This window comes from Stegodyphus dumicola, chromosome 8 (genome assembly GCF_044657685.1).
Source record: "Stegodyphus dumicola isolate Sdum_Otavi_A_Nest chromosome 8, ASM4465768v1".
Taxonomy (NCBI): domain Eukaryota; kingdom Metazoa; phylum Arthropoda; class Arachnida; order Araneae; family Eresidae; genus Stegodyphus; species Stegodyphus dumicola.
The window spans coordinates 43,167,908-43,194,871 of NC_140775.1; the positions used below are offsets into that span (position 1 = coordinate 43,167,908).

The window sequence follows — 26,964 nt, forward strand, 5'->3', positions numbered from 1 at the left end:
TCTAAAGGAAAGGTCTAATGTAAAAAAAAAAAGATACTGAATTTTTTTTTTTTTTTTTTTTTTTTACACAGAGTGTTTCACAGGAAAAAAAGTTCAGTGCAGAAAAGACACAGTTAAGGGGGGGGGAAAAAAAAGGCTGAAACATCTGTTTGCCATTTTTATTATATAGTTAACTATCTAGCATGAAAAGGCTTTATAGGTGTGATAAAATATTAAATTTTTGAGGTTAGTATTTTCATGGCCTTTAGAAGTACTGAGACATTTCATTGAGCCCGCATGTTGTCATTTGAGATCATTTGAGAAATTCTAATTGAAATCATTTAAGATATTCAATTTTTGTAAATGATGTTTGATATGAGCATAATCATTCTATATTAAATTACATCATTACTAAACTGGTAAAAAAACAATTAATAAAATTAAAATAAATAATTCAATTCTTTAGTGTGTTAAAAATTATATGCTGAAATAGTGTCACCTCTCAGTAAAATAAAGTCATAAAAAAACTGGCAGATACTTTTTGATAAAACATAGTAATTAAAAAAATGTGATTGAATATTATGTCTGCAAGAAAATTTTCAATATCAGATTGCATTTTTTTCTGTATCACAGAAATAGATAATGCACATATGCTGACTTACTTCTAAGAAATATAATTTAGAAAAGGTAATAAAAGCAATTATGTGTATTGATTGCTAAGCCTTAAACGCAGGATTTTAGATCCGTCATGAAAACCGGTATTTAAACAGCATTTATTGAGTTTGTATAATTACTTATTTCAGTCTGTATTTTCATAAACTTATACTCATTAAGATGATATTTACATTATTAAAGAAAGTAAAAAAGCAAAATTTTTTAAATTATAAGCTAATATATGCCAAGTAGCAAAACTTCTGATGACAGGATAAAGCTGATCTCATAACACTCAGAGGGTTAAGCATGGACTTTATAACTTCATGCCAGCACTTGATCAGCATTAGAGGTAAAATTACTTCTGCAATATTGCAATACTAGTAAAAGTGAATCAGGATAAATAACAATATGCATTATTTTGGTGTGAAACTATATCACAAACAAATATACGAGAGCTGTAAATTAAGTAGTGGCAACATAGGCATAAATCAATTTTTAATGAACTTAGAAGTAAAATTGCATTACATTCCTTCTATGTAATCACCAGCAAAGCTTATAATCTTTTGCCAAATGTCGGGAAACCATTGTAGACCAGTCCAAGGTGTTGATTGTTGATGTGAGCGACCGAGCGCCCTACTGTGTGGAGTACAGATGAAACGTCATGAAATCGGTGACCTCAGAGGGGTTCCTTCAACTTCGGAAACAGATCGAAATCACAAGGACTCGTGTCGAGTGAGTAGGGAGGGTGTTTCAGGATTTCCCACTGCCACCGTCGCAAAAGGAGAGTGACATTGTTTGCGACATGGCAACGAGCGTTGTCATGCAGTACGATAGGGAGATTGTTGTGCAATAAACGTAGATTTTTGTGCCGCATAGCCAGACGCAGATGGTGCTGTAGAAATCGGCAATAGTAATCTGTGTTGACAGTTTGTCCTTCAGGTACAGCATGTAAAAGAATCACACTGTCCCAGTCATATGCCACAATCAGTATAACCTTCACCCGACTGGGTTCCTGTCGAAATTTCTGTGGACGTGACGAACCTTGGTGACACCATTCATTTTGATTCACGCTTTAATTCAGGCTCATAGGGTCATGCCCATGTCTCATCAATGGCAATAATACGCTGCGGAAATGCTTCTCCTTCATTGCGGTATCTCTCCAAGTGGGTGCCAGCCAGTGCATACCGGTGCCATTTCTGTACTTTGGTTAGTCGATGTGGAACCCAGCGGAAAGCAATTTTCCTCATGTTGAGAAATTTCTTCATTATGCACCACACTGTTTGATGACTCAGATCAAACTCTAAGGATAATTCTCAGATAGTCCATCGGCAGTCTATGGTAAGGAGATCGCTCAGGATGTCAATCTGCTCTTGAGGAATGGAGAGCCGACCTGTGCGTTGCAAATCCGCAGTCTCATTCTGACCCAAACGAAATGATTGAACTCTTCATGCTACTGTCCTATACAGTAAAGCATTTGTGCCACAGGCTTCCGCTAATTCTCGATAGCATTCTGTTGCATTTTTGCCGTGAGCAACCTCGATTTTAAGCCACGACCCCTGATCACCTTTTGAAAACATGCTTTAGAGTGATGGAAACAAAACTCCTCACTTTAACGCCACACAGCAACTACCCTTCTAAGCAGATCGACTGTTTTTTTACACTCTACACATTGACAACAGTGCCACCTCACCGCTCTCATATCCTATTTGCGCATGCCCGCCCTTCTGAGAGTTTCAAGGTTAAGGTGCCACTATTTAATTTACAACCCCCGTATATATTACTAACGAGTTTATTACTAGATAGTTACAATGATATAATTGCGAACTATATATTGCAGAATGTTATTCGTGTATGATTTTTGTGCGAAATGAAATTTTGTTTCCATTCTAAACCGCATACATTTATAACTAGTTTCTAACCTTCACTCCATGCCAATACGGCAATGTATTCGAAACGTAATAGCACTCATTGTGACGTTGCTTTTCCTGTGGCAGCACGTGACTGGCATCTGAGACATCAATGCACACTGTGCGAATGCATCAACATTACTGCTCATAATCCTGAAGGAATAATACCTTGCTCAATTATCATGGTGATGAATGGCCTTCTTATAAAGATCTTGGCCAATTAAGATATGATTTTTGAACCTTAAATCAGCTAAGGAATTGTTCCAATTCTTCAAACAGTACTATTATTCAAATGCTTGAATTATGCTAGTTGTTTTGAAGCTGAAGATTCAGTGCAACATGTGGAATACCACGTCGCAGGCACTTTCATGCTCTCGTGCAGGAACACGGTGGAGATCTATTAATAAAAATGATGACAAATTTTTCAACATACTGCATGACATTCATGATGTGTGCCTGAATGACTGGAAAAAACAGCCCTTTTAATGGCCATGCCTTGTTTTGTTTTGTAAAATTGGAAGAAATTAAAACATTTTATGGAATTAAAAGTTTAACAGGTTATTAAATTAATGGCATCATTTTCATTTATGTGTTCTTAATTACTTGTATATTTTTATATTTAAAAGTAACGAGTTAATGGTACCATCTAAGAAATAAGTAACTGATTAAAAGCAGTAAATAGTAGTAATATTTTACCAATATTATATTTTCATCTTTATAGTACTTAATTGAAGATAGTTTTTCACTTTTTGAAAGTCATCATGAAGCTTTGTAAACATAACATTTCTGAAAGAGGAGAAATTTTTAAAGAGGAATTATTCAGACATACCTTGTCAATAAATAAGTTTTTTAAAATAGCAGTTTGAATGTACTGGCTAGCTTCACCCTTGACTAGTGTTGCCATAACTGTGTTTAATTTGAAAAAAAATTCAATGGTTTTATATATTATAATTGCATCCTCTTCATATGAATCATATACTATTTACTAATTCATACATTTGTTTATTGTTTAAATAATGAAACTTTGTGCATGTTTTTCAGAAACATAACATTCCACTTGATTCTGGTTATTCAGTAGCTCCTCATCATTCTGGAGTGTATCCAGTTCATGAACCTTTGTATGAGGCCTGGAAACGTATTTGGAATGTGAGAGTTACTAGCACTGAAGAATATCCCCACCTCAGGCCTGCTAGATTAAGAAGAGGTTTTATTCATCGCAATATAATGGTGTGTTTTTGTGTTTTTATAATTTTCTATTGAATGAGGAGAATCTTGTAATAATGAGGTTATATAGCATTAGAAATTTTATAACTTATTTTAGTACAGTGATGCCTTAGCACAAATCTTTATCGAGCCTGATTAAAAGGTGATATAATTAAGATACAATAACATGCTGAACAAGTATTAATTTAGAAGTCAAACAACAAAAAACCGCGTTATATATTCAAATTTTCTCAGGACATGTTTCATGGTTTTACCAAACCATCATCCTCAGCTGCAAAAGTGCAAAATAATGAGATAAGATACAGTCAAAAGTCATTAATTCGGACACCCATAATCCGGACCTCAAAGCTACAAATTTTCTGCGCATGCGTCGCGCATGCAAGACCTTTATGGCTGCGAATATGTGTGTGCGCAAAATACGTTTACGAATGCGTGTTTAATGTATAACGGACGGTATAAGCTAAGCTAAAATGATCTAATTCAGTTAATGTTGCAGATTGCGTTGTTCCTTAATCTTCGAATTGGATTCGGCTTATTATTTTTTGCAGACTGTTAGAACAATTTTATAAAAGTAAGCTTTAACTTTTGATTATGGCAATTAGAATTTCTGATATATATTTACTAATATGTAAAGGATCTACAAAGCGAAAGTATGTGTCGAAGTCCATTAAACAAAAAGTGGAATTGCTGCAAAAAATGGATAAAGGCATATCCTTTGTTTATCTAAACTTTAACATTTGTTTATTTAAACTTTGTTTATCTTTAACACTGCAGCCAGTGCGCAATGAATTGGAAGTTGATCTGTCAGCACCATCCTTATCTTCAGAGCAGATGTTTTTATTTTATTTGGCTTATAATTCCTTACTAAATGTAGTATTTCATCTCGATGTACTCCGTCTTTGATATGATTTAAATCAAGTTCCTCATCATTATAATTTGCTTCTGATAGTGAAGAAAGTAACAGAGGTTATTGAAAACGAAAAAATTTTGATTAACAAATTAGTCGGTATTCTAGACACAGCAATTATAGGACTTGAACAGCGGAACTTTGTAACTAAACAAGAAATTATGTCTGTTTAATAGAATTAAAGAGAAAGTATTATCACATGAAACGAAGCAACTTAAACAACTTACATTGAAAGAAATGTTTAATAAAGTAAACAAATAAATATTAAGCTTTTTCTTTTTGTAAATTTTGATACCCTTTAGGTCATAATTGTTCTTTATTTCATAAATTACGGTTTCATATTTTTAATTTTATAATTTCTGCGTGCCATCTTGCCAGATTTAAACTGATGATCTATAAACCGGAATCGCCGAAGTCCCGATGAGTCCGGATTAACGACTTTTGTCTGTATAGTGATTAGATAAGATAAGAAAGCCTGGACAGGAGTCAAGCTACTGGTCTAATATCTGTTGATGAATACTACTACTATCTGTTGATGAAATCCGATTCTATTGATGATGATCTGATGAATGTTTAGTTCTATTTTCATTAACAGATGGTGCCAGTAGCTTGACTCCTGTCCAGGCTTTCTTATCTTGTCTTATCTAATCACTATATCTTATCTCATTCATTTGCACTTTTGCAGCTGAGGATGATGGTTCGGTAAAACCATCTAAACTAGTCCTGTAAAAATTTGAAAATATAACACAAATTTTTGTTGTTTGACTTCTAAATTAAAAGGTGATATATTAATCATAGAAGGAAAAAAAAAATACAAGTTGATGATTAAGATTTTCTGATTAAATTTAATCTAGAGAGAGAGAGAGAGAGAAAGAAATAATTTATTGCCTGTGATATTTATTTTATTTTAAAGTGTCTGTTGCTTTGATTTTGGTTATATAAATTACTTTTAGAGATTTCCCAGAGTAACACTGCTAATGATTTAAACATGAATAATTTTTAAATCCGTAATTCTGTTACCATATTTACTTTGTACTTTTTTGACAACAGTATTGTATTTTTGTGTCTATATTCTGTGAATGTATTTCAGTAGCATGTATTGTTTATGGTTTTGCTGTTACTTTTATTCTACTTTAAGCTTAAGTAATTTTATTTAAGCTAGTAATTTTAACAGGTAAGGAGACCAGTTTAACACAAAGTAATTATTTATGAATTTTAAGTTGACCCATTGTGTTCTCAGTTTTGAATTCAGAAAATGGAAGTTAGCATGGCCAGTATAGATGTGTCATCTATAAGCAATTTCAGTGAACAGTATTAAAAATGGAAATTTCAAATTACCTGTGCTCTGAAAGCAAAAGGAACATTTTCTGTTACCAAGGAATTAAGGTAAAGCCAGAAAATGATAAAGCAGTTATAGTAGAATGAGAAAAAGACAATGCAATGTTTACAATATTGTCCACAGTGGAACTTTCACAAGTCACACTTATTGAAAATTGTAATCTTCAAATGAGTGCTTAAAAACTGAACTCTTATCTAAGTTATCTAAGGTTAAACTTTAAATTGAAATCTGACTTTAACAAAATGTTGCTGCTTGACAAATTTCATTGGTTGAAAATGGAATGAAATGAAACACCACTTCAGTACATTGCAACAACTGAAACAATAATCATGGAACCTCTTCCAGGTTTAAACTGTACAAAAAATTTAATGTTTCAACTCAAGATATCCGTGTATGAATGGAAACAAGTGCATCTAGTTGTAGTTGTTGGAAAAAGACATTTTTTGAATTCTGCTGATTCATGTGTCTTTAGCAGAAGCTTTTGAAATAAGTGTTTTGAATTCTATAAGTGGATGATGCTTTATTTTTTGTTAAGAAAAAGAAATATTAATTGAAACTGAAGTTGACCCGAGGAAGAAGTTTGAAACAAAAGTTTGTGAAGCAGGATGTTTTATTGGAATGTAGATAAATTTTAAAGCAGATGACTAGATTTTCATAATTTCAGAAAGCTATATAAAGCATATTCGGAATCAATTTCACTTAGAACATGCAAGTTCTATTACTGTACCTGCAGATCTTGGTGCAACCATTGGAATTAAAATTATTACCAGAATTACCAAAAGGGAAAACAGTTCGTTCCAGAGAAACTGATGTTCCAGAGATCACTAATGTTCCTTGCCATCACAAAATGTCCAGGTATAAACTGATGAGCCAAAATATTATGAGCATCCCCACATTTTTCAATGAACTTGTTGGGATGATGTAGAGGGCATGTGATTAAGTGGGAATATTATTTAACTGCTGCTGGAGAAGGTAAGGAATTATTCATGCACTTCAAGCTAGCCTTGATTCTGTGTGCATTCAGTCTATTTATGAATCTGTACACATGTAACAGCATTGGTATTAATATGTGAAAAATGCAAATATAATTTTCAAGGAGTGAGCGAACATATTGTACTAGTTTAACTATATATATCAAAAACATTTTGTTAAGAACATAGAAGTGTTTAACTGCATTACTAAGCTTCATCTCAGTCATCTTACTCTGTGCTACCCTACCTAAATTCTGATTGCTCTCATAACTAGTACATAATGACTCTTGCCCACAAAAGTCCTTATGCAACCGTAATGTTTTCTTTATTTATTTAAAGAGGAGAAGAACATGCTCAGCATTTTAATTAAGACCTGTTTCTTAATTTTAATAGTAAATATATGTACTTTTATCTATATAGGGAACCATGTTTTAACCAAAGTATGCATACAGATGAATGCAGTAAAGCTTTAAATTTATATTAGGAGGTTTGTAATTGTTTAAGGTAACTGATTATTGCTCTTTCAAAATAAAGCAAACTTTAAAGTCTCAAAAGATTTTTTTTTTATTTGCTAAGAAATATGCATAATGTTAGCAGTTACGAAATCAGTTTTATTTATATAGTTTAGTTTTATATTTTAAATATATAGCTCTAGTCTACTACATTTTCAAAAATTTAGGCTTATAAATTGCTACATTTTCACAATTTTGCACCATATTTCTTAAAATTTACTTTTGCATTTGCAGAGCCAAAAGTGTTTTTTACAGTTATTTGACTCATTACAGTGGAGGAAAACACAAAATTGTTAGCTGTTGTATGTAAAATTATAAGATGTAAAGTGGTGTAATTTATTTAATCTTCTTGAGTAAAGTATTGAAATTATGTATGTGTAAATATATTACATTCTTATTAATTGATCATAAATAAGTTTTTAGTTTGATGCAAGAATGAGTTATATTTAATACTAATTTTTAATCTTGCGTGTTTTCTAATGTGAAAAATAATCATTTACTTTTTTTGTTTTACTTATATTTTTACCTTTTGTCATTTCAACAGGTTCTTCCAAGGCAAACTTGTGGTCTTTATACCCATACTATATTTCTAGACAAATATCCTGGCGGCCCTGAAAAACTGGAACTTAGTATTAAAGGAGGAGAACTTTTTTATCTTTTTGTTTATAATCCGGTAAATGTCCCTTCCTTTAATGTCTGGTAATGTTTTATGCATTTATATTTTGAAATAGCTAATTAATTGTGTCTCATCTTTCATAGATTTAAATAGAATTACATAATTGCCAGTTCTCTCTCTCTCTCTCTTTTTTTTAATACTCCCAGGTTTACATCACATCTCCTGGCAAATCAGTGAATCTCCCAATTTTTAATTTTTAGCCTTTTATTTTGTTCCTATCAATATGGTTTCATCTTTCACTACTCAAACTACAGAATGAACTTGAGTGGCCAATATGACTTCACAAGTCATTAAGTGAAGAATATGTAGAATCTACATACATGGCTTAAGTGAAGGGATAGTAACCTAACTGATGTAAAGTTAGATTATTATTACTGTTTTATTAGAGAAAAGAGATTTTTAAAGAGGTTATTATTATTATTATTATAATGCATATATGGTGTAATGTTTTAAATTTGCAATTAGTTATTAAATAATTAATCTTAAGCATTAAATATTAACTTTATCTTTTTTATGTTTCATTAGTACTTTGATAAATAAAATCTTTTCATTTAAGGATTTTGCCTGTTTAAAAGTTTTAAAATAATCTCAAAATGAAATGAAATTAGTCAAAAACATAAAATTTACTGTCTAATTAAATCTTTATATATTTTGCATCAGAATCGCATTATAAATAATTTAATTACATGAATCCATCATAAAGCAAATTTAAATCAATTTGGTGTTCTCTTGAAATCATGTAACAGTGGGGTAAAAGCCCCCCCCCCTGTTTTCCAGATTTCAAGGTTAGCAGTTATGGAATTAGAAAATGAGGAATTAGAAAATTCCTCATTAAAACAAATTAACATAAAATTGATAACGTTATTTGTCTTGAATAGAATCTCCTACTATATTAGTGAACTGCAGAGTGGAATATTATTGTTTTACTCCCACTTTTCATGGGAAAGCTTTATTAGACTTTCTTGATTCTTAAGTTAATAATATTAGTAGAATTATTTTGCTAATTACATAGAAATAGGGTAGATTTTACTTTGTCGGTCTTGTAAACTTTAAAGCATTTTTATCTGGATTTTGTGTATTAGAACAAATAATATCTTTAGTCATAACATAATGTTTGCAGTCTTTTGTTTTATTTAATGCAGGAATTTGTTTGACAGCAGTTAGTATATGCAAATTTTACTTTTTGTTTGTTAATTATATGCAAAAATTAATTGTTAAAACTTTGTTAAGTCCTCTTTATTTTCAGTTGTAAAGCTATGTACTTCATATTAAATTGATGTATATTACATTTTCAGGTGAATGTTTTCATGACTCATCTGTCAAATTATGGTAATGATCGCCTTGCTCTGTATACATTTGAATCAGTCATAAAATTTGTTCAGTGTTGGACTAATCTTCAACTCATCACATTACCACCTTTACAATTAGCTGACAAGTACTTCCAGACATACCCTGAAGAATCTGATCCTGTGTGGATGGTATTATAATTTATGCATTTTTAATGAATTCATTATTACTTATACATGTTAGATTGTCTTTGTTTGCATCTTTACCAGTGAAAAAGGTTTTCTCAAATCCACAATTGCTTTTTTCATTTTTGTGCTAAGCATTTGAATATTTTTTTCCCCTAGTCCATTGTTATTACAATAAAATCAAGAGCTAGAATATTTTTGTTATGGGAATTCTTTTGCATATTCCATAAGTTTTGTGGGCTGGAATATATTTTGTGCATAGATTTTAACATCTTTAAATATTAGCATAAATATTTTGATTTTAACTTTTTTTCTGCTGTTTATATTTTTTGCTTAGTAATACTCTTTTGGCTGAATTTTCATCTTCATTTTTAGTAGCTTATAAATTCTGAGAATGTGAATAAATATTTTCTTTTATATTAATGAAATGAGAAATAGTTGTTATTGAAGCATAATTTATTTCTTGATCATATTTTATATGCAGGGTATTTGATAATTCCCTTCAGGTATTGTTAAATTTATAGTTTAATAGCTGTTAAAAATATAGCACAAAGTTTGTATATTGGTGTATGAATCTCTCCAAGTTTTGTGTGTAATTTATAAGTACTCAATATTGGCATCTCTGATAATATTGCAGACATTAATACTGACGATTATCCCATAGTCACAATTGACACCAGCAACTGCAAAGCATGATGTGGTGAAGGGGACTGAAATACGGGATCTTTATTATAATTGAATAAGGAAAAATTAAGTGGGGTTATTCTAAAATGAGTTAGGAAGCCATGTAGTATGAGAAAAATTATCTCGGAATTCATGTTCAATCCAACAACAAGAAACTGAGCACCGAATTAAGCATGGGCACCATCATAAAAACATAAGGAATCTCATCTTGTTGAACAATAAAGCTATGTTTATGTAATTAAAGAAAGCATTATTTACCATAGCCTAATAATAGTGTGCTCTGAAAAAAAAAAAAAAAAAAATAGCCCCTTAGGAGCTAAGTTTATAATTATGTGATTGGGCATATTATGAGTATAGACATGGAGAGAATCTCTTGTATTGATATGCACCTGTCTGTATTTGTCACAGTAAACTTTTGAAACCTTTAAGTGGTACCACTGATACTACACAATTATATAAATCACTGGTATTGAAGTTTAATAATATAAATAATTATGCATTCAAAACTTACGAAATATGTTCATGAATATATTTAGAAATTCTAAGCCAGCAATTCAAACAATAATTATAAAGAATTTGCATATTCATTGTATCCCCCTAATTCATCTCCAGAATTATTAAATGTTGTGTCAGAATCCTATCTGTCATTTAATTAGCTCAGCAGTTCTAAATGTCCTAATGTGAGAAGTTGCTAAACCTTCACATTACTTTTAATGGTTATATTCAGTAAAAAATGGGTGGTGACATTGATAAAAATATAATATCATGAAGTTGCTGGATGAAAATTCAGTCAATATTCCTCAAAAGCCTAATTAAATGATATTTTATTATGAACTTATAGCAATAGCAGGAGGAGGATTTGAAAATATGTTAGATATTATGACCTGGGGAATTAATTGCTTGTATAGTGGTAATGAATATAAAATAAGCATGGGAGCAAAATTCTTCAGTGTAGCAGAATTCATATCTCTGTTGGTTAATACGAGAAAGTAGATATGTACTGCATAGTTTGCTGTCTATAAGTGATTTTTAAAATTTTGGCCTAAGCTCAGTCAGTCAGTGTCATAAGTGAAAGTAATTGAACCTACCATTAATGATTTAATGATGAAATGATTGCATCTTGTAATTAAGCATTACATGAAATAATAAAGTTGTCTGTTCTTTAAGTGCATTCTACTATATAGTTTGATTAATTTGGTGTGGTAGTTTATAGATGCCATCCTTTATTAATTTCATTTGCAACATTTGAATCCATGATGTTTATTTTTCAGAACCCTTGCAATGACAAACGTCACAGAGCTATATGGTCATCTGCAAAGTCTTGTGAACAGTTGCCCAAATTCCTTGTTATTGGCCCTCAAAAAACAGGTGAATATTCTTAATTAGTTTTAATTGTTGGAGTTTTATATGGAAGAGAATTTTTAAGAGTTTTGGGATTCACTGTACAGGTTCACTTCAGACAAGCAGTTATATGAAAGTAAAATATGATTTTTCTTCACACCTTTTTTGTTTACATGTATGTATTTTGATTTATTTAATAGTATTGTGTTTTGAAGTGCAGCACATTTAGCAGTCTGTTGTAATAAAATGCAGGTTGTCTGAAATCTGAATAACTGAGGATTTGTATTGCGTATGATGAATCTGTAAATGTAATTAATAATTTTCCTTATAATTTGTAAAAGCTTTAATGTTCATACTGCTGTATGTGCATTAATATAAATAGGCTCAAGAATACCATGCAAAATTTTGCATACAAAAGGTTTAAATGACGTTGAAATGGGCACTTTCATATCAAACAACTGGAAGACAATAAACTGTTTTCATTTTGATGGCGACATGAATGTGGAATATTGCCACAAAGCAAGTAACTGCTGAGCAAAAATTCTGAATGCCATTTTTAGGGAAGTAAAAGGGTATTAAGAAATGCTTGTTTTTATTTTAAACTTCAATTAGAGGCAAATTTTAGTAAAAAGTAACTATTACTATACACCTTTTGATTTTCAAAAAGTAGACTTGTTTTTTGTACAGTAAGTGAAATACCACTAAAATAGCATAAATGTACAGTAAGACATGGAGAGAGACTAATTATGATTCTGTATCATGTAGATTAGTGAATTTTTTCCTTTCCTGTGTTTTAAATCCAAAACTGCTGCAGTTTATCATTTTATGTATGATACAGGTTGGCCGTAAGTAGTAAAACCACAATTTAAATTTGGCATAACTTTCCACCAAAGCACATTTCCTGCCGGGTTTAACTTGTAATATGCAGTAAAAGTGCCATATTGTAATACTCTTTCTTGCATGTTGAAACTAACACTTCGATGAGAAAATGCTCTAAAGACGTGAAATTGAAATCTTATCAATCAAGCTTCATCAACAGATTGGAAGAAGATGATCTCAATTGCAACCTCCAGTTTGCTAAGAGTGGCGTATGATGTTGGAAGAGGACCATGGGTTGAGCAGGATGTAGTGCGGATTGATGAAGCCAAATTTCACTTGTTTATTGGTGTTAAGCCAAATCCAAATGGCGTAATTGAGTATGGTGCTAAAAGTTTTGGTTTCATGTTTTAGGAAAGTGTTGCATTCCAATATGTTCATTGACCCTTTCTTCTTTGAAGATGGCATCAATGATGAGAGCTACCTGGAGCTTCTTAGAAACACTGTTTACTCTTTACTGCAGCAAAGAGACCAATTTCATCAGTTATGGTGGCAGCAGGATGGAGTTTCTTCTCATTAAGATGCAAGAGTATGAAATTGATTGGGCTAGGCATTCTCTTGATATTGGAATGGATGTCAGGGCCAAATGAATGGCCCACCAGCTCTTCTGACTTCACTCCACTAGTCTTTATTCTGTGGAGATTATTTGAAGGATAAAATTTAATCCTGCAACATCAACACCCTACAGTACCTGAAGGATGTAATTACTGAGAAATTTACAGCTATTCCCTCATAAACTGTGTGCATAGTCATGGGAAATTAAAATTTGTCTTTGCAATTAAAGGCCTGTTTTGGCACTGATAGCATAAAAGTTGATCATGCAGTGGAAAAAAGATAAGCCATCTGTTTTCTTTTCATGCTGAATCTGCAAGAAGTTATGGCATATCAAATTATGGTCTGCTATTTATGGGCCATTCTGTAGTTATACTACATTTTACTTCGGATAACTGAGATTTACCGTATTAAATAAATATATATATAAATTATTGCAGCATGTTAACAGTAAAACATTCCAGGACCTGCTAACAAGGTGAAGAGGTGTAAGAGTCCTTGTAGGGGCCCACCAGCAGCTGAGTGATCAAACTGTTGACTATTAGTAATTTGACCTTGGTGTGATTCCTGGTGAACAGGTTGTCTGCATGGGTGTTCATGGTACCATGTAATATTGATACAAATTAGTTTCTCTTAGAAAGTCCTCCATTAAGACATCCCTTCCCTTGGCCATAGTGTGCTTTGCTGTAATCAGATAAACCAAACTTTGAGGAGTACAAATTATAAAATTGTTAAAATGCAGTGAAATCTTCCTGAAATAATCATCCATAGTTTTAGACAAATTTCATCTTTTGTTGATGTTGGTACCTAAGAGAAAATGACTGTTGAGATATCCATTATTGATACTTGATATATTCTTAAAAATATTGTTCATTTTTAGATGTGATTACTGTGAAAATAGTTGAGAGATCAATGAGAAGAAATTTCAAAATATTTGTGTTATCAAGATATTCAAATAAAAAAAAATGTGTTACATTCAGATTATTTTTATAGTATACTGAATATGGTGACTGGCTGTTCTGCACCTTTTCCTTTTTAGAATGTGATCAAGTGTGGTAATGCTTCTGATAGTTCTTTAGAATTAAATCATAAAGTTTTTAGTGCAGTAGTGCTTTTGATAGTCCTTTAGAAATTAATTCATAAAGTTTTGAGGTTTTTATTATTTACTAATGGTAAAAGTTTAGCTGTTAGATTTAGGGCAGCAAATAAGAGCTATTTATATATTTCGTAACATGGATATGTCGACCGTTGGGTTCTTGTTATGTTAGCCGCAAATAAACATTTGTTTATCATACTATTTCATGCTTTCTTCGGATTTCATCTTTTTTTATCAGACCTGTGTATAAGTGTCTTGTTCCATCTCCCATGTTGAAATTCAAATTTTTCCTGAAATACGTATATATAATTTTTTATACCTAAATAGATGTTGCTTCTGCAAAAGCTTGTTTTTGCTTTTAAAGAGATATTTGTTCAAGAATGTTTGATTACTGTTGACGTAAAATTCACTTCCTAATTGAAATCGAGTGAAAAAAATGTTTATCATTGTTGTAATTTTAAAACCATTTTCTAATATCCATCTTCCATTTCTGTTTGAGATATATTGTCATCAGCATGCATGTAAATTTTTATGTGAAACAATGTACACTTTGGGGTTGCACTTAATTCAAATACAGTAAACATTTGACTATCTGGCATTCAACTAATTGTAAGTAATAGTAAGTGAAATATTGTTGGAATTTTATGAACTTCTTTTTTTTTTTTGTGGGGAGGGTATGTAAAACTGAGCAAATAAGAAATTTGTAACTTCACTGTAAAACACAAGTAGGACTACAAATCTTAGTTATGTAAACCTGATTAATTCTTGATAAATTGGCTTAATTTTTGTAAAAAAAGGCATAAAGTAAATTGCTATTTATCTGTTTTCAGTTGCATTAAAAAAAATGAAACTTGTCTTCAACAGCATGAGAATATTTTCAAAAATTACAGGATCCTAACAGTAAGAAATGTTCAATTTATATGAAAGTGGATAAACACTGGCTGTGCAATGTGAAAATTTTTTACCTGTGATTTAATATGTTATGCCTCTAATTTGTGTATGAGAACTATGTAATTAAGTAAAGAGTGATCTGTTCTTTCAAATGTCTGCCAGAATGACTAGCACAATTTTGGCAAGATCTCCACCAGTTTTCACGGTCGACAGAGTTTTGTTATCAGATATGATATTTTACTTTAGCATTTATGTCTGAAATGCTCTTTTTTCTTCCAAAATCTCATGTAATTTAAAAGTAAACATTCGATATTCAAATTAATAAATAATTTTTAAACTGAATTTTTTTTTCTTCCATTCATTTGGCTTTTCTAATGTGAACTGCATTTTTAAATTACATCCAAATGTGCATTTTTTAAACATTTTGTTTGTTACCTTTATTTATTAAATATCATGTTCTTCACACTTAAAACATAAAATTCAGTTCAAGAGCAATATTAATATTGCAAAATAGTTTTAAATTGAGCCTATCTTTAGAATTTCCTATACACAGTCTCACACCCTGGAAATAAAAATGTTTTTTTTTTTTCTGTACAACATTGCCATTGCTGTCTTTGAAGTCATCGAGTTGGTGAACAAAAAATTGATTAAAGACTTGCAAAATATGAAATTAAAAATAAATTCCAAATTTCAATTTTGGGCTTCCAAATGCCCATGTTTGCAGTAGGATTACGTCATTCAAAATTCGATGGCTCTAGGTACCGTCGTTTTATCACAATGTGAGAAATATACGTACATTTATGCAGATTTTTCATCATTTAATTTCTTCAAATATAATGCAGGACTTTAACATTTGGTGGCAACAGTTTGAAAAGTGAAACGGACATTTATAAGTGAATCAACGCAAAATCGCAAAACAAAAATGATAGTCCTTCAGGCACAAAGCCCCTTTGGACTAATAATTTCACTTAAAATATAATTAATAAATTCAATAATAATTTTAATCCTTTAGAAAGGATTTTAGATATTTATGCAGTCTTGTTCATATGACATGTTTAAAAATTTTATAAAGTTTTTAAAAATTTATAAAGTTAAAATTCACATGTCATGTGAAGCTTATTTTGTTTATGAAGATTGTCACATATATGATTATGTTTTTAATACTCCTAAAATAATAAAGCATTTTAATTTCAGGAACCACTGCATTATATACATTTTTATCTATGCATCCAGCCATTGTTAGTAATTATCCCAGCCCAGAAACATTTGAAGAAGTTCAGTTTTTCAATGGTAGAAATTATTACAAAGGTTTAGATTGGTAAGTTGATTAAAGTCGTTCACTTTTTATATAGCTTAGATTTATAATAGATCCTATACTTCAAATTCACTAATATTTATCAATTGTATTTCTGCTTATTCTTTGTCTTAAGTATTTATTATCTCATGAGTACAAATATGAGAATCTCATGTTACTTTGTTCAGCTTTTCTTCTGCCTTTTTCTCTTGCTATGTTTTCATAAATTTTCTCTTGTGCCCCATTTGTGGAGCATTTGTGGAGCGTCTTTCTAGTTGAGAAGTGATTTTTCACTCATACTTGTTAATGCAGCTGAGGAAACACCGGTGATAATTTATTTTTTAGGTTTCAAATAATTTTGACAGTATTTGCAATTGCTTGTATTTTTATTTGATTTCATTAGACGTTAAATATTAAAGCAATACAAGAGGTACTTGTTTAGGATCAAGCATTGATCTGTAATTCGAGTCAAGATTGCTGAACTACTACATATTTGCACGTACAAATAATTTTTGAAAGCATCTTGAATCTTTGCACCCATGCACCTTGATTATTTTATATGACCTTGAATTTTGTTTGGTCTTAGTATTTTGTTATTTTCAAGTATATGGTAAGTTTACTTTGTTCAAGGTTTGCAGTCTGTCAGACTTCTAAGCTTTGATAATGTTACTACTGGGACTGGAGTATGAAATGGATGTTTATGCAGGATCAAATAAAAGATACTTAATTACAATTTATAATGATATTTTTAAGAAGGTGGCTAAATATAATTGACAACTTAACTTTCTGAAGTCGGCTGGTACAGCAGTTGTACCAGGAAAATGAATTTCTCTAAAACCGGCTATGGTACAACTGTAGTACCAGCATTCCTCCCTATTTTAGAGAATCGCCTATCTGTAGATCTCGGGGTGGTCCATTGTCGCTGGTCAGAATAGCCGCCAGCTACGCATTATTTCCCTCTTTTTATCAGTTTGGCTACATTTTGGCAAAAACCGCAGGTTTTGTCTCTTGCCAATATACTTGAAAATCAAGTAGAGGCCATCTCTAATTTTTTTAGTACTGACTTTTGCTATGATAAAGCTTACCAGATTTAATTCTTTTTAATCGTAGCAATTCTTTTAATCATAAGAATAGATTCATTTTTTAGATTTAACGCCCTTCTAGAAAATAGCTAAAACTGCTTTTATCGTATACTTCCTTTTTATACTTATGAATAATAAGATTTTATTTTGACATTTTTTTTTTTTTTTTTTTTTTTGGAATGCATAAAACCCTTAAGAACTATCAAGTCTCTCAAAGTGCTTCTATTATGTAGGCAATTTTGTCTGATTTATCAGGAGATAAATAAGAGACAATTGTATGCATAATAGTTTTTGTGATTTTCAGTCATTCAATGATTTCATTCAAGGATTGCTTTCAATGATTTTCATTGATTGTAAACTAAATAAAATCAATTTATCTTTAGACCCTCTTTTAGGGTGAGATCTGCTAAAAAGTATTTAAATATCAGTAAAGCTCACATTACTTCTGAATTGAATCAAAACATCACTTACGTTGTATTAAATTTCGGCCAGTTTTATTTGCTGAAATTCTTAAGCGCCGTTCCCTCTGGGGTTTATCTGAGCTAACGGAGTCAGTTCCCTGTGTCGACTAGCTCCGCTGTGCCTGCAGTTCAGATTTTTCAACTTGCTGCTCTGTGGGGAAAAACTGGTTTTGGGGATGGGTCGACTACGTTAGTTGTGTTCGTTAGCTCAATAAACCCCAGTGGGAACAGGCCTTTATACTCCTCAAGAGATGAAGGGAATTCAGACAAGTTAATAAAAAGAAAATATCTTTAAAAAAGGTTGTTATTTTGTCTGTAATAAGGTGTATGTTAATTTACTATTAAATTTATGAGAATTAGGATTGGATTACGGAAAAGCACACGAACGCTATCTGCTTAAGGGGATGGATGCTTTCGTGTAAACCTTTTTAAGAGAAAATTGCTCGCATTTACGTTCCTGGTTTAAAACTCCACATGTAATCAACCCGTTCTTCGGGTTTGGTTGGATTAATTTTGTACGCTTACTAAATTACATCAAAGCACACAACAATTACCTGTATAAAAGGAGGGATGCCTTCATGGAGGACTTTCTAAGGGAAGCTGGCTTGCATTTACGTTACACAAAAACCATGAATCCAACCCTTTAGCCGAGATTCAAACCCGAGCGAGCTACAAGTGTTCAGCCACCTTTACTGCTCTACTGAAGAGCCCGTAAAAAAATTGATAAAGAAAAATTATTGAAATAACCGGTTTAATTTACTAACCTATATTTCTCAATCGACAGTACATAAATTATGCATATGAGAGGATTATTTATGAATAAATAAACTGTATTGCACTTTTCTCCACTATTTCATATTACGATGGAATTATTGCATTTCAAAGTTATTTCTCATGAATTACTTTTGCTCCATTCATGATTTTTTATATTTTCAAAGAGAAAATTTCACACTTTAAATAAAAAAAATGCACGATATGATACTTTATGCAAAATTTGGCGTAAACGGTTTTCTTAATTTTGCTTTGAAAATATTCCAGGATAATTGTTTTCATTACTGGAAGAAATATGAAAAACAAATTTACTACATTGTGTCAACACCCAATATGTCCTTATTCTTTTGAAAATGTGAAAGATTACTCTTTCTAAAATAAATTAGAAAATATATTATGTGCAAATAGAATATTCATTGAAAATGAAATAGACTTCAATCTTTGGATATAACGATGGTTTTAGACGAAATTTCTACCTATGAAAAGAAATTGGTGTATAATTAATTCTTCATAAACATTTAAAACTGTTCTGAAAAATACTTTTGATGATTGCATGTATAGGTCACGGATTTTTTTTCTCTGCTAACATAAACAAAAGCCAATTTTACAAATAAAAATTCTCGTTAAAGATATACCTCCTTTGCCTGATAGTCCAATGTAATATTTGTTAAAGTTAAATGATGAAACGCAGCCAATGTTTTTCGGATTTTCTTTTTTATATTATAATATCAAAATTATCGAAAAAGCAGATTTAAAGCTCTGTTATTGTTATGTAAAGCTTTATTATTGCTTTAAGTTCATTTCAAAATCTAATTGTATTGAATCTCATTCTAATCATCTAATGGTAATAAATATTATTATTATTATTTCATTAAATTAGTCATTACCATTATTTTGTTAATGAAAATATGTTATTAAAAATCGCATTCCAGCCTGCAGACTTTCACAGCTAGTTTGTATTTATTATATTTTGTAAAATTTTGTTCTTGTTTTCTAATTTCTAATACGAAAATACGCGAATATAAATGAAGAGTGAAAACAAAGTTAAAAAATTCACAAATTATTTACGAGATTGATCAGAAATAGTGAGTGAAATATAAACATTGCGTACATTTTGTTCTAAATAAATAGTGCACTGTATATGCATCCAGTACTGCATATTTATTTATGCTATGCACTATTTATTTAGAACTTCATTCAAATGAAAGCAAAATAATCATCGAAAAAATTGCAAATCTAGCAACCCCTCTACTATGGGACGTAAGCATCCGACAAACACGTAAATTTTACTGCATCCATGGAGGGGGAATAACGACTTTTCTCATTAGAAAAATGTCAAAGAAGGAGCAAAACTGTTTCGGATCGCGCCGGTCTGAAGGCTATATTATGAGAATTTTGGCCCGGTTTTAGAAGGTTAATAAGTTATAATTATGGTGGAAGTATTTTGTGAATAATGATATAATTATGCTTTTCAAAGATAATTTAAACTGAAACGACTGCTTCGTAATATCTTCTTCCTAAACAGGCAAGTAGGAGGAATTCATCTTTGCTATATGTAAAGTGCGAATCTGTCTGGGATCACTTTAGAGATCAGTATACTCAAAACCAATTCTGCAAAGAAATTAGGTGATTGAAAGCGCTATGGAAGATGGGAAGCCTCATCAGCCTGATCTGTAAATCATAGTTAGACGATATAAAATATATGAATTGGGTCTTTGTCATCTTAAGCATCTTTTGTAGGAATGGCATATTTAAACTAGCATCTTTTGTAGAAAACACTGTCTAAGGTGAATTTCATTGTTCAGAATGCAGATGCAGTCTTTGATAATCATATGACCTTGATGTGTTTGTATTTTCTGCAAGCAAACTGAGGCACAATTTGGAAGCATTTTGCATATTGATTCTTCAAAAGTAAATTGAGTAGTAGTCCAAGATTTTATGAATGTTGCACCATTATATTCTCTCTGCAGCTTCACTTCATTTATTAGTGGTTTAGCAATTGACAGCTGCACTGTATATTTCCTGTTTATGAAATTTTTCTTCTCACTGTTTTTGCACTTCATGTGATTGTAAGTATATTATTCAGCTTAGCAGTTACATCTGCATTTGTCCTCTAATTTTTAACAAAAATCCCACAGTGTACTTTTCTTTCTCTATTCTTTAATGAATGCATTTGCCCGCACTGTTTTTTTATGAGATGACACTTTTCCAGAAGCACAGTGTGATACCATAAGCTTAGATGAAATATCTTTTGATATACCTGTTAAGTTTACTGCTTTGATTGTAGAAGCACCTCATATATATATATATATATATATATATAAACCCTTCTTTCAGATTCTGTAACTTCAGACATATGCATTAGGAATAATGATTCTTTTTATGGGGGTGTATCTATATTTCTGTACAACTGCCAAACTTGATTGCCTGTCTTGCATTAAAAGCTTTGTATTGTGAAATTTTAAAGGCCACGTTTAACTGAGTTTTCTTTTAATTTCTAAAATGTGTGTAAATAAAATATAATGAATAGAAGTCTAGTAAATAAAATATAACTGTTTTAAAAATTTTAATTAAAAAAAGTAGTAGTAAAAAACTAATTAAAAAAAATTTTTTTTTTCTTTTTAAATTACTAAACATGTTAATATATTCTGTTTTATGTGGTACTTCTATTTTTGTTTTATATTTGAGATGGCTTTTCTGCAATGGTTTATAAATCCATAAACACATTTAATTAAGTATCATAATGCAGTATGGCATGTTTGAGTTATAATTAAAGGAAGTGTTTTAAAAAATATTCTAAAGTTATTTTCTTAATTATTAAAACATTTTTAGAAAATATTTCTAGTAAGTGCTATGCAATTTGAATGTAAGAACTATAATTTTAAATCCCTCATTTAATTGATTTAACTCATTAATAAATTAATTTAACATAATTTGATATTTTAAAATATACAGTAGAATCTTGGATCGTAAATGCCTCATTTCATGCAGTTAGTTCAGTTTGTGAATAAATTATGTGAATAAAAATCCTCAGCTGAAAAGTGGTGTCTCGAGTTACGAACACACAAGTTTAGAAATGAATTGAATTTGTAAATTGAAATTTCACTGTATTTTTTAAAAAATAATATTAAATGTAAAGTTCATTTTTATTCATTTAATTTTTTTTTTTTTTTTTTTAAATTTTATTTTAGGTATATGAACTTTTTCCCTGTTCCAAAAAATTCTACTGATAAATATTTATTTGAAAAAAGTGCCACATATTTTGATGGTGATTTAGTACCTATGAGAGCCCATGCATTGTTACCAGCAGCAAAGTTGATCACAATTTTGATAAGCCCTATTAAGAGAGCATATTCATGGTATCAAGTAAGATACTTATAAATTTTTATTGAAGTTCATGAACTTTATTTGTTATTTATCTTTTAATGATATATATAGTAGCTATTGCATATACAATGATAAATTAGCTATCTCTTCATGTAAAATGATTTGGAAGTATTAATTTACTCAGGTATTATTTAGGTTTGCTGGAATGAAATATTAAAAGCTTTTTATTTAGCTGCAACATGGGGCATTCATTGAAATTTAAGTGACAGTTTCGTGTTCTCATTTTGAGATTATTCCCTTTATATGAGTTCCAAAATATGAAATTCAGAATGAAGTTTCCCCCTCCTCTCCCCTCCTATCTCCCCCCTTTTCCCTTTCTTTCTTTTTTTTTTTTTTTTTTAGAAATTGTTTTCTACTATAGATTTCTACTAGATAAAAAATGCCGCATTATATTTAATTTCTGTGTTGTGATTTTAAATCAGTAGGAAAGGGGGGAACATTACTAAAAGCACATGTATAACTATAATAAGTAAAGTCAGTAATGTGATTCTTTTAAGATGGCAATGTATGAAATGCTGTATATATTTTTAGTTCTATTTTATTGATGTTTTTGGAATTGAAGAGAAATCCTTTTATCCTTTGTCTGTAAAAACAGGGTTGCCACACTACCTGAAAAACTGGAAAAAGTCAGGGAGTTCGAAAATTGACCACAAAAGTCAGGGACTTTAAATATTTTAGTCAAAATCTGGAAAAGTTGGGGAATTTCATATGGCAATCCCCCCAAAAAAATGCGAGTTTTGCGTCGATGTTGGAAGTGATGTATCGCTTGAGTGTCATTCGGGCAGCTGGCATAGAGCCAGTTTTCGCAGCTCCAATTAGATTGTCTTTTAGAAAAGCAAAGCAAGTTTCCAGCAACCTCGAGAATCGAGAGACTTGCATGGGCATGTGCAATGCATATCGAACTAAAGAAAATACGTATTCTCATATAGAACAAAATGAGTTTAATCTTAGTATACAGTACGGAGGCTCATGTATTCTATTCTAACCTCCATGCATGGTACACATGGGATTCGGCAACATGATGATGAGCAATTAATCAGGTCATTTTGGTATTGGCGACAATTTTCAAAATCGTACCAAAGCCGTAGTGTAGACTAGGATTTACCGCAAAATCATTTAATCCTTCTTTTTTATAAATGCCTTAGTTGTCATTTTCCAGTAAAATAAAATTAAAAAAAAATTAAAAAAAAAAAAAAAATAGTAAGCAGTCACCTAGAGAAACCATTTAATATAATTGCCAAAATATGGTTGATTATTCTAATTCAATTTTTATGTAATTATCTTTATTTTAATTTTATTCAGATCACTTAGTGTGCCTTTTCTCTAAATTGATTTATTATTAGTAAATAATGCTTTCAAATTTCAGGCAAATTTCTCTTGCATAATCCTGAAACTAATTCTAGCAGTATGAAGACATACCATCACGAAATTTAATGCACATATTTTTTGCTTATGTGTGCTGCTAAATAAATATAAAATACCTGAATTTATTTAAAAAATACCTGAATTTATTTTAAAATATCATTAAATAGATTTCTTTCTTTCGTTTAGCTGCAAAATGTCTGGGGGGGAAGAGACATTTTTTAATCCAGATTGGGCAGATTCTATTCTCGGTCTTCAGTGGAGAAAACAACTATTATAGCTATAATAGTAATGCTTTGGGGATTATGTATATATATATAAGTCATACGTAATTGGCAAATTTTTGTGTTTTTCAAGTCGTACCATAATTAATTTATCTCTTGTCACAGCAATGTGCATTATGCGGATAGACTGGAAACTTCTTAAAACACACCTGGAAAATTTGGGGAATTTCATTTTCCTGTTTGAGTGGCAACCCCGTAAAAATCGTACAGCAAAGTACTTTTTGCTGTCCTTGTTTAAAAAAAATATTCTGTTTTTGCAGAATATGGAAGTTCAGAAAATGTGCATTATTATTGGAAAGGCACAGAGGTCCTGTGATTATGTTTGATTTTATTAAGTGTAGTATTAAGCTTATATATACAATCAGATCCAAATTTTTGGGGATTTGATGTATATATAGATCTTTAGCATTGAATATTGTCTAAAATAGTGATGCATAGATATTTTAGATGATTGTCTAAAATAGTGTCTAAAATAGTCATGAATTTTTCAGAATAGTCTTTTTGTGTGACTATTCTTTTGCTATTGCTAGACAGCTTTTGGAAACATTATTGTATGGGTGGTTACATCCTTTGCAACTGCTTCTTACATTTCATTCACTGCCGCTTTTACCTCTTTTTTTTGTCTCAAATTATTATCCTTTCAAAATTTTTCTCATCAGTAAGAATGCTGTTCTGGTTGATACTGAAATTTGTGGTGTTGGCTGCCGTATGTTTTGGCTTGGATTCAAATTTCAGAGAGTCCCAATAGTGGCTGAATGGTAAAGTCGCTGAACACTGGTAGTTCAGTCCAAGGTTACGAGCCCATGAACGGGCTGGCTGCATGGGTGTTTTTGTGGTTTTTCTATGTGTAGCATGCATATTAGCTGGTTACCCCTATAAAGTCTTCCTCAAAGGCATCCCTTCTCTTAGGCAGATTGCCCTAGAGGCTTTGCCATGATCATATTAAACCAAGCCAATGAAATCTCGGAGAAGAAACAAGTGTTTGTAGCTGTGTATCCCCCATTTTCTTCAATCTGATACTGTATTTCCACCTCTTTTTTGCTAATTTTATTCTTCGAAAATCAAGAGAAAAATTAAGCGATTAATTTTCTTAGTGCGAGGTTGCAATAAGAACATAACAAATGAAATGTATTCATGAATGACCTACAGATGACTATCACAATATTATTTCCTAAAAAGAAAACTATATTCCAATAAATAATTATTATTCATTTCTACTTACCTGCAACTTGAATCTCACTTATTTCTTTGTTGTTCCCTTCTACTCCCTAGTGCTCAAATCATTCAGGGCTTCTAGAACTGCTTTCTGCTACAGTCTGCAAGTTGTTTCCGTGATTGTCTTCGTTACTATTAAGTCCTTCTTCTCACATATAATGATTTTCAGTGCCAATGAGAGCATTAGTTCTCCGAGCTTTTCACTATCATTGCTTTATCAGTTAAAGCCTCAGTAGTTGTAAAGTGATGTAAGTCCTCCTGGAATAATGACAATAAAAGTGAGTCCTCTCCCTTCATCTTCCATGAAATCCCCACAAAAATGTCCGAGATTAATAGTTACTTTTTATGTAGGAGAGAATCTGACCAGCAGTTCCATACTGTTTGATGCATTCCTTCATTAAGTTGGATGACATCCAGCCTTCCTCATGTACTCTATAGTACCATAAGAGAGTTTTTGTTTCGGCATCATCTTCTGTTTAAAAGCTGTTAAATGTTTAACTTTTTACTGCAGTACTTACTGCACTTTTTCAGGTCTTGTAGTTTTTACTAATACAGAAGTTTCCCCGTTTTGCTTAACTGTAGCATTATTAGGCATGGCAAAAATACAGGAGTTTGATGTGCATTTCCTGTATGTCCATGACTGTAATTGTAATTTTTCTTTGCTGGATCACAAATATGTGAAGTTCTAACACATTTTCTTTATAAACCTGTGGTAGCCATTGTGCACAGCATTGTTTTTCTTAAAGGAGAAGAGCGGCCGAGCGGAAAAATCGCTGAACACTGGTAGTTCAGTCCGAGGTTCGAATCCCGCGAACGGGCTGGCTGCATGGGTGTTTTCGGGGTTTTCCCCATGTGTAACGTGTATACGAGCCAGTTTCTCTTAGAAAGTCCTCCACGAAAGGCATCCCTCCTCTTAGGCAGATAGCCCTAGTGTGCTTTGCTATAATTAAATACACACACACAGACACACTTAAAGGAGAAGGAATCAATTTCTTCTCATGAAACGATCCATCCATTCTCTGCTCATTTTGAATTGTTGGACTGTAATATTATGCTTCTTCATTTTAATTTGCATCAATCACTTTACACAACATAGCTATACCATGTAATTGAGCACCTTAAATTAATTTCGGAAAATTTTCCAGTTTTCAGTCCCTGAAACGCCCTTTGCTCTGATTTTCCCTTAACAGTGTATCTTTTTGTTCGTAAGTTTCAAATCAAAGTAGGTTTAATACCAAACAGTCTACTCACAGGTATGATGCTGTTAATTTCAATGAATAATAATAATAATAATAAAAAAATTTAAAAAAAAATTAATTATGATTATTTTCTTTCCCCATAATTCTGAAAATTCATGGTACTCTGGGAATTCTCAATTCTAGAAAGAAAGAACCTTAGAAGGGAACCGTATAAAAGGAAATCAATGTTGTTAAAACCACGAATATCATGCAGAGCATGAAGTGTGCGGCTGTATGACATTGTAAAGCCCCAGTGGCACTTTGCATGAATGAGTCTTGAATGCAGTTTCCAAGAGAAAGGATAAGGAAGGAAAGAAGAGGGAAACCAAAGACCTGGATTTTTTAAAAAAATAAGGCTATATTGAGCTGGAACATAAATAATAGAAGTAAGGTGAAATCACAAGTTTTGAAAGTTTCTTGAGAACACCTGACACACTGGGTAGTGTAAAGAAGAACCTGCACAAGTTAAAGAATAAATGTAAGAGAAAGTAAAAAAGGATGAAATGTTAAAACAAAAGTGCAAATACAAATTGAATACACATAATAAAAACAAAAAAAAAAAAAAAAAAAAAATTATTACGGTAATACAATTTACTAACAAACTAACTCTCAGAGAAATAAATTTTATATAATAGATGAATGGGAAAATTATGCAAATATTAAAAAAAATTCTAAACATGACACTTAAATGCTAGGGATAAAAATGCATGAGGAAATACAGCAGGAGTTTATTCCCTGTGGTGCATTTTGGGCAGTATTCTCATTGATGAGATGGCTAAATTACTGATG

General features: G+C 31.3%; 1 protein-coding gene across 2 annotated transcripts in view; it reads left to right on the plus strand.

Moving 5' to 3' along the window:
- The window catches only part of sfl (N-deacetylase and N-sulfotransferase sfl), a 272,440-nt gene that overhangs the window by 230,698 nt on the left and 14,778 nt on the right, over positions 1 to 26,964 (plus strand). For both annotated transcript variants that reach the window (XM_085821789.1, XM_085821788.1), the window contains exons 9-14: positions 3,582 to 3,767; positions 8,038 to 8,166; positions 9,465 to 9,647; positions 11,597 to 11,693; positions 16,276 to 16,399; positions 21,881 to 22,055. In XM_085821789.1, coding sequence (XP_085677915.1) covers positions 3,582 to 3,767; positions 8,038 to 8,166; positions 9,465 to 9,647; positions 11,597 to 11,693; positions 16,276 to 16,399; positions 21,881 to 22,055 — 894 coding nt within the window. The remainder of the gene's footprint in view (positions 1 to 3,581; positions 3,768 to 8,037; positions 8,167 to 9,464; positions 9,648 to 11,596; positions 11,694 to 16,275; positions 16,400 to 21,880; positions 22,056 to 26,964) is intronic.